Raw genomic sequence first — 12,296 nt, forward strand, 5'->3', positions numbered from 1 at the left:
CTCCACACAGCGTTCCCGATTCCATCTGCCCCGTTGTGACAGCACAGGATCCGCCCCTCTGGGCTATGGGTTATTTGGGAAGTGCAAGATAATTTCTTCATTACTGGCATAACGTGTCAGTATGGAAGGAGACAAAAGGCACAAGGAAAGCTCGTTAGCTGGTGCCTGTTTATCACCTGGAGAAGCCAAGCACATCGACAGAGGGAACTCTCCTCCTCCACCAGAGCACATTTGGGACAGAGAAACACGTCAGGCATTAGAAATTCTCCCTGCAGATTTCACTGCATCTGCAGTTGAGTGCAGGCTCCCTCTTGAAGGGAGGAAGTCAGAGATTTACCTGCAGAGTGGCATCTGGAATTACTTGGGATGGGGAGAACTACACCACTACACTCTCCCACCAGACTGTTATCTTCAGCTCTGGACCAACCCCAGAGGTCCATTACTAGTTCATATTCGTACAATCCCTTTCACCTGCAAGGGCCTTCAGTTCCTGTTTGTTGTCACACAATGGGAGAATTACTCTGGCCTGGGAAGTTTGCACAGAACTATTGACAGCCAAAGATTCCTGCCCTAAAGTGCTTAGAGAGTCGTCCAGACACCAGGGCCTAACAGTGGGTTCTAATTACTGAACGAGGCAGCTGCTCTGCAGGAGGGAGGCAGAGACCACAAGGCCAGTTAGGCCTCATCAAGGGACAAACCTGCAGGGTTTGCTGTTGACAATCAACAAGACAATTTTGTAAGACAGTTTGGCAATTTTGGTGACTATTATGGGTTTGACTGCATTGTCAGGTCTCAGATTTCCTATTTCAGTTTCCTGTTGCTGCTATTTCTCTCAGCGCTTCTCTCTGGAGCTCAGAGCTTTTGTAACTCAAGTGTCATTTGAGGGGAAGTCAGCTCAGATTCCCTTCCATGGAGTGGAGGACAGTGTGGTTCTATGGAATGACAGAATCCTAGAATGGTTTGGGTTGGAAAGGATCTTAAAGCTCATGACTTCCAATCCCCTGCCATGGGCAGGGACACCTTCCACTAGCCCAGATTGCTCCAAGCCCCGTCCAACCTGGCCTTGGACACTTCCAGGGATTCAGGGGCATCCACAGCTTCTCTGGGCAACCTTTCCCAGCTTCCTTATTGAAAAGACTCCTTTAGTTTAAGGGGAGCAGAGAGGAGCAGGAGGAATCCCTAATCCACGGGGTTCCAAGTTGGCCATATGGCAATTGCTGCTCCAGGTGTCTCAGCCCACTCCAGATCTATCGTCCCACATCAACTGCCTGGACTCAACACAAAGCCCCTGCTGCAAGAGTTGAAGGCAGATGGTTCCAGAGGTTGGGAAACACTGAGTTAACACAGTTTGCAGCGCTAAGGACTGGGCTGGAGTTCAGCTCCTGCCTAAGAGCCTCCTGGGAACATCAGACACCACTGCTCTCCCCACGTTGTCGTTTACACCTTCTCCTGGGCGGCGATGAAAGAGGAGCAGAGAACATTAAGGGGCTCTTTACCTGCCAATTTGAACAGTGGGCTCGGTGGCGTAGACTGTCCCAGTGAACCCTGTGTACTCTGTGATGTAGGGCAGTGCCATCATGCAGTGATAGTTGGAGATCAAGATCACATCCACCGTGGAGAGGTCAAGCAGTTCAGTCTGAAAACAGAGCAGAGAGATAAGCAACATGTAACCCTTTCATGCAGTTCAAGCAACGGCAGAAAAACTTATTCTGGTTTTGTTGTTTGTTTTTTTTTTTTTTTTAAATTGATAGTGCAGGAATGTAACCAGCTTATATTAAAGAAAAGTCTGTCTCATGCCATGTCTCAGCTGTGGCAAAGATGAATATTTCCTTCAAATTAACAAGATTTATTTAAAAAGCCCCCTAAAAAGAATCCATGCCCTGGGTTTGTCTGTGTTTCATGCAAGGAAATGGCTGCTGTTATGAGATCCATGGTATGATCACACTTTTATCAAAGAACTCATGTGTGCACTTCCTTAGGGAGGAACAGACACCAAAACTTCTGCAGCACTGATTTAGCAGGGTGGCTCATCCTTTTTTTTTCTTTCATGCAGCACATGCCACTGCACCCCAGGAGAGTGAGAGAGATGAATGAAGACCGTATTTATTCCTGCGCTTAAAATAATTCTATTTTTCCCCAAGCAAACTCTTGGCATCTTTATCATTCACATTTTCTACAGCAGGAGATGAAGCTCATTCATAGGCTGCAACAAAACAGTTGGGTGGGTCCAATTTGGTTTGATGTGACAGTTTAGAAAAGAGTTCTGAAGAGCGAAAGAAGATTTCACACATTGTTAAAAGAATTTTAATTAGAAATATTTACTGGTAGTGCTATAACACAAACGGTGTCAAGTCAGGAATTTACAAGATGTATGACCTCTAACTCAGTTATTATAGAGCAGCTAATGGAATTCAACACTCATCAAGCACATATTATCTGATTACAAGGCTTGGTCCAGCAATTTGAATAAAAAAGGCAAGAAAGTAGGTCACTCCGCTTTTCAGAGGGCTGACACAGTGCTCTGGTGACAAGCTGCTTAACTCCTCACTAAGCACTCATGGTTTCAGTCCATGATCACAGCTAATGTTGGAGCCACGATCTCCAAGCTGGGAACAGGAGGTGAAACACCATCCTGGGATCCCTCACAGGGCACCTTTTGTCTCACTGAGCTTCCAGGCAGAGACACACTCACTGTGTGGGATCGAAGGATCTGCTGAAGCCTCCTCCTGCCAAGGCCTGGTTCCTTCATCAGCTGGTTTTCAGCTTGTCCAGAATCAAATTCAAGAGTGGTTTGGGTGGGAAGGGATCTTAAAACTCATCTCATTCCACCCCCTGCCACAGGCAGGGACACCTTCCACTAGCCCAGGTTGCTTCAAGCCCCGTCCAACCTGTCCTTGGACACTTCCAGGGACCCAGGGGCAGCCACAGCTTCTCTGGGCAACCTGTGCCAGGGCCTCACCACCAACAATTCCTTCCCAATATCCCATCTATCCCTGCCCTCTGGCAGTGAGAAGCCATTTCCCCTTGTCCTGTCCCTCCATCCCTTGTCCCAAGTCCCTCTCCAGCTCTCCTGGAGCTCCTTTAGGCTCTGGAAGGGGTTCTGAGGTCTCCCTGGAGCCTTCCCTTCTCCAGGTTGATCCCCCCCAAGCTCTCCCAGCCTGATTCTCAAAGATGCTCCAGCCCTGAGCTGAACCCCAGCCCAAGTGAGCCCTCAGGAGGATGCACACCACCACTTTCCAACCTTCAGCATCCCACGTCTCAGCATCCCAGAAGCATTTACTGAAAGGATGAAAAGGGTGTCAAAACCAAAACAAAGTCAAATCTTCCCTGGGACTTGCGGCGATCTCACCAAAGTGCCTTTGAACTGAAGAGGTTTCAAAATGTTTCTTGAAATGTGAAGAGAGAGGGAGCAGAAGGTTGCCAAGCAAAGAGAGGGCTGCACCCTGCACTCTGACATGTGTGAGTGTGCTCTGCTGCCCAGACAGCCTTTAGCACCTTGTGGCTGCTGGATTAGATCCAAATCTCGGCTTGCTTTGGCAACCTTGTTCCAGGAAGCGAGACCCTGATCCTCCCACTGACGGCTTTTGCAGACAAGTTTCTTCAAAAGAAGTGGCGTGGAAGGAGACAAAGGGAAAGACAAAGCCTCTTTCACACAAGCTCCTTCTTATCCCTGTGCTGCCAAACACCAGCAACACTGTGCTGATGCTTTCAGCTGGCCACGACACCCGAACCTCCCGCAGGCAGGTGAGCTCGAGGTGCCAGCCGGGTCTCACCAGCAGGTCTCTTCCTGGTGCTCACAGAGTCTTGGCATCTCCTGGGAACTTTGGAAAACATCTGGGAGGCCATTTTTGAAGTCCCTGCAGTGGTGACCAGTGCAGCTGGTTGCTGTCACGTGCACTGTTGGGAAGCAGCTCCATGCAGTGATAACACGGGGAAAATGAAGCAGTGACTCCCCGTCTGTCGTATTTAGAGCTGCACATGCGGGTGTTTTCCAGCCCAACAGAGTAACCAGAAAGCCTGGCTGAAGCATCCTAAAGCCCAGCAGAGAATCCTTCCTGTGCAGGGTCTCAATTCCAAAGGGAATCCAGCACATCCTTCCCCACATCTGAGCCACGATGGCAATTTCTACACATACAGATGCTTCCCATGTTCCTTTCATTGCACAGTAACCAAAGAGATCACGAGAACCCTGAATTATTCGGGGTTTGGGTTGATGTGATTTTTTTTTTTTGGTGGGATTGGATTATAACCATTCCAGGTGGGATGGAATGGTTATAATCTGTTGGAATCACTTGCCAAAAGCAGTACCAGAGCTGACAACTTGCTTGGAAGAATCAAGATGACAAGAGTCAGGAGCTGCCAGAGCTGAGTTTTGTGGGATCCACACTCAGAAACACTATTGCCAGGACCCCAGCAAGCTGACAACAACCTTCTAGGAGCGTTTTGTGCCTCCTGCCAACAAGGTCAGACACAAAGGGGGAAAAGAAAAATCGCTGCCCAAAAGCAATTGTCTGTCTTTGAATGACAAAGAAAACATCCCAACATGAAATGAAAGAACTGATGCTATCACAGTCTGAACACACTGAGGGGAGAGGATACTATTCCCAGACCATTCCCCATCATTCACCCCCATCTGCTCAGCTTTTGACTCCTACACAGAGCATTACCCTGATCAGTCGGGTGACCCCAGGTAATCCAAACATCTTCAATAGTCTTGCTTTCCTTTTTTCCTTTTAAATCCATGAATTCTTGCAAAAACCACCTTGAGAAGCAGCCACTTGCAGCCATGTCAGAGGATTTGAAGGGCCTCAGAGAGGCAGAGATGGGCAGCAAAGAAGGCAGCAAAAGTTTTTAACCTAAACGTGCTGCTGGCGGAAATGCAGCCCAGAAGAATCCAAAGCTGCCTTAACCACACATTCAGCTCCCCAGGGAGCTCCACTGGGCAGGTCCTGAATCCATGGCTAGAGACAAACAGCATTCCTTGCCTTCAGTCCCTGCCCTTATCTGGATCAGCACATGTATCCTGTCATACTCCAGCCCAGCTCAGTCAGATGGTCTTTGGAAGGCCCACAAGAAGGGACAGTTAAATCTTATTCTTGTGTGAGACACTGATCTGCTCAAGGACACCTTCCACACCTCCCAAAACCTCTGCTGGAAAGGGCTCTTTCCGTCCTTTTCCCAGTTTTAGCAGTATTATTTACTGAGCAGTAATTAAATAGCAATAATCTGGTAATAATAATAATAATTCAGCAATTTTCTCCCACAGGATTGAACAGAGCCAGATTTTCAGCAAAATAAACTCACCTCTGGCAAGCAGAACTCAGGCACTGAGTCCACAAACACGTGGCCAGAGCACTCCTTGAGCTCCTGTAAAAAACACACCAACAGAGAAGACACAAAAACACAACACAGTGTTACTCCGATGCAGCACATTTTGCACTTTCCAAACATTTTCTTCATCACAGGCAATTTCCAGCCTGTTATTACATCATGTTTGTGCCCCTTCTTGGTGTAGGCAGATCTGCTGAAACTGTTTTCGTGCCAGATGAGGCTGCCTGGTGCCTGAAGGGATCAGATTCCTTGTTGGGACAACAGAGGGAGCGCTTTGGTAGGTCAGGAAGGAGCCCTGGGATTCACCGGTGGGTGGTTTGGTTTGGAAGGCAAGTTTGGAATTTAGTTTTGGTTCCAAACAACATCCAACCTCTTCTGTTTTATTAGGACCAGAATGCAACTTCTAGCTCCTTTCTCAGAGTATTTGGCGAAGCAACTTTTGGGGATCTACGCTCCACGTGGAACTTTGTATTAGATTTAGCTCCACCAGATCTCTGTTTTATTCCTCTTTTTCCGAGGCTGACATCACAAAATCTTTGTCACATAAAAAAATCATGTTCCTCAGGGCTATGCGTGGAACAAAAATATTCCCAACTCCACTCCTAACACACCTCAGAGGGTATCTCCCACCCACTCTCCTCTCCTGGATGCCTCCCCTGTCCCACAGCGAGGGGTCTCAGCCAGAGTCAGAGTGATAGAATTAAAGATTGAATCCAATTGTTAATAATTACAGTGCACCTGCCAACTCATAACGAATGAGCAATTACAGCTCGTGGCAGAAGTCTCCCAACCTCATCTCCAGGGAGTTCAAAATGATTAAAAGGAGATCTCAGCACATTTCAGTGCCTCTCCAGGCCTGGAGTTTTATAACTGTCACTGGGACAGGAATGTCCACCCCCCATGATGAAACACTCCCCTTTGACTCCTTCCCTTGCCTTTTTCCAGCAGGGGGCAGGGAATTTACCATTCCAGGCAGTCACACTGGTCAAGGTGAAGGGAAGAGACGCCGCATTTGAATTTCTAACACAGGATTTCCATCGGCACTGGGCGAGTTTGGAGCTTTCTCTCCAGCACATAATGCGGCAGCAGCACCCCAGAAATGGAAATACATCCCATAAAAAACTACCCTGACAGGCTGGGGGTTCAGGAAAGACATATTCCAGGGAATTCAAACTGAGCAACTCCATTCCTTGTCCCTGAGCCTTTGCAGCCTGTGACTGCCAGAGAACAAGTGCTCTGAATAGAGCTGTTACTATTTTACCAACACAAATGCTGCCTGGACAGTTTCTTTTGTCTCCAATGAGAAGAAAAAAAAATCAGGTCTTTAATCTGTGATCTTCAGCTCCCTTGCCTGTAAAAATCAGATCAACCCATTTTGTCCACCTCAAAGTCCCCTACATAACCAACTATTATGAGTGTTTCCTTTAATGTTCACATAGTCAGAGAACAGTCTATTAAAACAGTATTTTCTCCACTGGTACCTATTGCTGCCCACATCTGAAATGTACCTGCCTATTTTACTAACTTCTGACATATTTTTGTGCTCATTGTTCTCCCGTGGCAGATCAAGCTGGAGGCTGCAGTGCCAAGTTTTGGTTGAAGCCCCAGATAAATTCTGCCTACAAAACTGATGTAATGAAAAGAAGGAGGGGAAAAAAAAAAAAAAAAAAAAAAGAGAAATTCTGTGTCTCTCATGTAGCTGAGGAAGTTCTGTGTCTTAGAATTAGGAGGCTGGAGATAAAATCCTCCCCGCTATGTCCAGCAGCAGAACACATGTTGACTTCAGAGGCCAAAGACAGGCTTTTCCTCTCTGAGGGGCCTCCCACAGGCAAATCATTCACCGTCTCAGAGTCCTCCTGCCTCAAAAAGGGTACAGTACCAACCTCATTTATAAGCACACTCTGAAGCTTCAGTGTCAGAAAAGTGAGACTGGGGAATAAAAGGCACTCTAAGAAGGCAAGGCACTATTATTTATGGAGCTCCATGAAATACAAAAATATTCACACTGATGACTTCTGCATTTTAAAGAGGATTTTTTTATAATCTAGGCTACCTCTGAAGACTGAGAGCCTGGAGTTGCTATTAGCATTTTGTTTCAAACCCTTCTGCTCTACAAGGACACCCTGACTGGTAAAAAGGGACACACAGAAACCTTTGGGATGAGTCAGTGTGGAATATTGTTCCTGCTCCTAACCTGCCAGGGAGCTTTTGGCATGGCAAGAAAATTCCAAAAGTACAGTACCTTGTCCAGAAAAGTGCTTCCATCTTTCAAAACCCAACCAGGGAGTTTGGACAGCCTGGGGCTGTGGGGGAAAAAAAAAAGAAAAAAAAAAGAAGAGAAATTATAGGAATATGAAGTGGTTCATGATCAGTGGCCAAGCACAGCCCTTCTGTTTGGTGTCATCCAGGCAGAGAACAGCATTCCTGTCTCAGGGAAGTAACAGTCTCAATAAAACAGACAGACAGTTTCACTGTGGCTAAGTGTTCACCAAAATGACTTTTACAAATCATGATTATGACACTTGTAAGTAAAAAGAAGAAGAGGATGTGGCCTGCAGGGAGTTTTCAGTCGTTTATGAGGAGAATTTCAAAAAGGCTCAGTGCTGCTTCGTTGCCCTGTGGTGAAACTGGATGAATAAACAGAAGTTGGGGCAGCAACAAACTCTGGGCCTGAAACAACACAAAAGCACCATCAAACTGCTCTGGGACAGAGGAGAACAGACAAATATTCCCATCAGCCATGGCAGGGAAAAGACTGATGCTCTGGACCAAGTGTTTGTAGGGGCAGGTTGGGATTTTAGAGCACATAAAACACGGTTTCATGCTTAGTTCTCACCCTGAGGAGCCACACCATCAGCTGTACAGAGAGCATTTACCTCTGCTGAAGGACAAAGGGGCAAGGAGGCTTTGCTGTGAAGTGCATGTTCTAAGCAACAGCAGAGTCCCTTTTTTTAAGAGTTTCAAATGCTAATGAAGACATTTCGAGGTGGACATTTTAATTCTGAGTTTACAGCAGTACTTGCTGCAGCACTTCTTACTGCCCTAACTGAGAGACTTATTCACACTTCACTATAACATGAGATTTTTGTGGGAGCCTCCAGCTTAGTCCTAAAAAACCACTGTGTGCCCAGGCTCAAGCACATCTACAGAAATCCACAAAAAGTGGAGGTAACAAGAGAACTGAACCCACCTGGAAAAAGGCCCTTGCAACAACCTCAGATATGGAACCAGGCTGCAATGAAACGTGGAAGTGTTGGGCACTAAGCTCTCCAGACAAACATGTTTACAGCCTACAAGGGCTTTCAAAGTAAACATCTTGAAAATAGGAAGTGATTCGAGGGCTCAGAGGAATGTTGTGTTCAGGCTAACGTGGATATGAAGGAACAAATTCTAATTGAGACCCCAGAAAGTCCCAAGGAAGGAAAAAGGAGAAATCCAAGACTCAAGAAGTGATGACAGAAGGGAAGAGAGGAGAGTAGGAGGATATGTCATGGAGAAGCTGTGCCAGAAAAGTGTGTCCCATTTGGAGGATTAAGTCTGAAGAAGTCTGATGACAGAAAAGATGAAGTGGCTGAACGTGCTCCCCACCAACACCTTCAAAAGCACAATTTAGGAGCAGTAATTTGGAGACTGAGGGGGTTGAGGATAACTGGTGAAGTGAGACTGAAAGAGCTATGGAAAAACGAAGGAAAAAGCAGGAACAAACCACTCTGATATGCAACAGCTTTGACAGATACAGGAGGAGAGGAGAGAAACCTTGTCTGGAAGGGACATCTGGAGGTCTGCAGTCCAGTTCCTAATGATTAGGTCAGGTCAGTCTGGCTTTGTCCAGCTGTGCCTTGCCAATGCCTGGATCTATCTGTGGTGTCACCAGCACGGGGCAGAGCAGAATAAACTTTCCCTGACATTCTTGCCCTAGTCCTCATAATTTAGCCTCGTGTGAGTTTTGCTTTGTTCACAGTGAAATAGCACTGTTGACTTGTACTAAACTGGCATCCACTGAGGAGGGTAAGGCCTTGTCAGGGGAGGCAAAATCAGCAGATGGGTCTTGTGTGTGGCTGGAAGTGGAACGAGCAACACAGGACAGAAAGGACTCTTTACCTTGAAGCCAAGAAGCAACACAGCTCCTGCCGACACAGTTTTGACATTGTAATAGAGTGATTGATTAATCCAAAATAGCTGGAACTGTCCCATAAATAATGCGAGCAAGTGTGTCATGGCTAGACAGGAAAGGTTAAGAGCTTCCCACATGTTCATTTTACCGCTTTGCATTTGACTTTGGCGCAGGGGAGAAAATTCCGGTTGACAAACCTCCTTCGGAGTACACGAGAGGGCACGAAGTGTTTGGCAACTGCAGGTGCCCTGCACGTGCCCCACGGGCTGGAGAGAACAGGGACTGCCACTGCCAGGGCAAGGGGGAATCTAAAACACCTTTGGATGGGCTTTTCTTTTTTTTTTTTTTTTCTTGAGAGCAAAGAACTCTGAAAAATGTCCAGTCCCTTTCATGCCACAAACGCCGCAGCACTTCCCTCTCTCAGAGACTGAAGTACCTGCTCTCCAAATGTTTGCTCAAGGAGGGTCCCATGCCAGGTGTGACACTGGACTGAGCTGCATAGCAAAGATCCTCTGTCACATCATTCCTTTGTGCTCCACAGAGGTAAAAATTAGAGCTGAGGCTTGCAGAGCCCAAGCAGTTCATGGGGTACTCTTTGGGGATCTCTGGATCAGCGGCAGCAGAGAGAAGTGTGGCTCCTCTCTGATGAAGGTTTCACACAGATTAGCCCACCTCAGATTAGCACACCTGGTTCTGAGAGGACACACAGCTCAGATCTGACTGACCTGTGTTCAGATTCCTCAGGCCAGTCCCTCCTGTCATCTCTCACCTGGCAACGCACGGCAATGTCATCTCTCTGTCACCTGCCCACGTTGTGTTGATAATGCACATTGGAATTTCAGATGTATTTAGACACAGACACCTGATCTGTGAAGGTACAACTCTGAGCACTGCAGAGAGATAAGGGCTTTCCAGTGGCAGCCACGTTCCTGCTCAAGTTTCTCACTCACTTGCAACCACTCTCTGCAGGACACCTGGTCTGTAGAGCACTGCAGAGATCAATTACTCGCCCAAGTCCATGTGCTCAGGACAATCCCCGCTGGAAGGGCTGTTCAATCACCTCAGCGACAAGATTGATTGGATTTAAATCCAACTGTTTGCTCCGATTCCACTGGGCCATCAGGGGTCAAATCTGACATCCTTTCTTATTGAGTTTGAGTCATTTTAGTGCCGACATTCTGGAGGTACTTGGGGAATTCCAGGTTGTGACCTGCAATTTGGCTGTTCATTCCCAGGGTCTGCTATCAGCAGACAAAGCTGGCATATCCCCAGGGAGTGCTGATTCCTGCCGTTCTAAAGAACCTCTTAAGCCTTTGTTCAATCACCTCATTTTGCTACTTGTTCCTCTTTCCACTTCCTTTTTATTTGGGGGGGTGGGTGAAAGCGAATGCGAGGCGATTCTGTCTGTACCTGGATTTCCCAAATTTTCTGGATCCCTTCAAACTCTGCTTCTGCCCCAGCAGTAGATGTTGCAGCCACCAACTGCATTATGGAACGGGACAAAAATCAGCTATCACACTGAGCCCTCTCAAGGCATCTGTTGCTTCTCTACAGCAGCCCCTGAACTCCACGTTCTTGCAGAACAATGCAGACATTGTCTATTCTTTTCCTCTCCTCTCTAAAAAATAACAAATCATAGGAAGTGCTGGACAAACGGCTTTAACCTCATTAGGTCACTTAGGAAACTCCCTTTCCCAGTCATGTTTTCCCCCCTCTCCATCAGGCCTCCTCTGAACCCAGAACGTTCCTCACTCGTTTCCTCGTGGATCAAAGTTACTGAATGGCTTCCCATCACTAAGAGTTACCCATTCCCACCTCTTCAGCTGTTAATTTTTGCCATTGATTCCATTTACTCAAGGCATAAGTCATCCCAACTGAATATCCAAATTGATCTAAAAACCCGGGGAAATACAACTTTGTAGCAGGGCACGGAAGGAGTCTTGATCTCAGGATTGTCTCCTAGACTCCCTCTCCCTGCTGTTCCAATCCTGTGCCCAGCTGCAATGCCCTTTTATTTATTTCATTTTTAAAAGGGAACAATTATGCCAAGGAGGCAACTAACAAGGACTGCTAAGTGCTATTTTTCTTTGCATTAGTCCGTGCTCCAAGAAAAGCCTGAGAAGGTGGTGGTTGAACAGAACTGGGCTCTACACACTCCATCTCTGTTACCCATTTATCTCATCTTGCATGAACAAGCCAGAAAGATGACAGATATGTGACCTCACTTGTGCTGAGCAGTTGCAGCAATACTTTACTGAAGCTTAGAATAAATTATCTAGAAAAACCAATCAATAAATCCATAAAATGTCTTCCGTCTACCGAGCCAAAGGACGTTATTTTGATAAAGAGAATTTTTAAGTGAACAAAGTCTATTTATGATACCAGATGATGCTGTTCATTTGTACCCATCTCCTCCCTCCTTCCAATACCCCATTTCAGGCAGAGCACTCCAACTGCAACCCAAGAAGACACAGACTTTAAGTGCTGACAGGCCACAGAACTCACCTCTGCACCAGAGGCAACGGCAGGAAGTTGAGGGTGGACGTCATGTCCAGCCCACAGTCCAGCATGATGGTGGTGGATTTGAACTTGAGCACGTTGCATGGCAAGGTGGGATGTCCTGACAGGCAGTACTGAAAAAGAATGAGGAGTTAGTCATGACCTTTACCAGCAGGACCTTCTTCCCCCGTCTGGGCGCTGGGGAGGACACACCTCGAGTGCTGCATCCAGTTCTGGGCCCCTCACTGCAAGAGAGACGTAGAGGGGCTGGAGTGTGTCCAGGGAGGGGAACAGAGCTGGGAAGGGACTGGAGCAGCAGGAGCGGCTGAGGGAGCTGGGGGGGGGGCTCAGC

General features: G+C 47.1%; 1 protein-coding gene across 2 annotated transcripts in view; it reads right to left on the reverse strand.

Annotated features, from left to right (window-relative positions):
* Positions 1–12,081, reverse strand: part of INTS9 (integrator complex subunit 9) — a 53,898-nt gene extending 41,817 nt beyond the window's left edge. The window contains exons 1-4 of one of the 2 annotated variants that reach the window (XR_003573595.1): positions 11,951–12,078; positions 7,574–7,634; positions 5,305–5,367; positions 1,497–1,636 (exon numbers count right to left, since the gene is read on the reverse strand). Coding sequence is in view for 1 of the 2 variants with exons in the window: in XM_027904480.1 (XP_027760281.1) it covers positions 1,497–1,636; positions 5,305–5,367; positions 7,574–7,634; positions 11,951–12,015 (329 nt within the window). In the remaining variant the exon portion in view is untranslated. Of the gene's footprint in view, positions 1–1,496; positions 1,637–5,304; positions 5,368–7,573; positions 7,635–11,950 lie in introns of both variants that reach the window. The other variant, XM_027904480.1, reaches the window with a different exon arrangement.
* Positions 12,082–12,296: the final 215 nt, after the last annotated feature.

The sequence above is a fragment of the Empidonax traillii genome, unplaced genomic scaffold, assembly GCF_003031625.1.
Source record: "Empidonax traillii isolate 1590-97213 ecotype Southwest subspecies unplaced genomic scaffold, ASM303162v1 scaffold1060:size1239554, whole genome shotgun sequence".
In the NCBI taxonomy this organism is placed as follows: domain Eukaryota; kingdom Metazoa; phylum Chordata; class Aves; order Passeriformes; family Tyrannidae; genus Empidonax; species Empidonax traillii.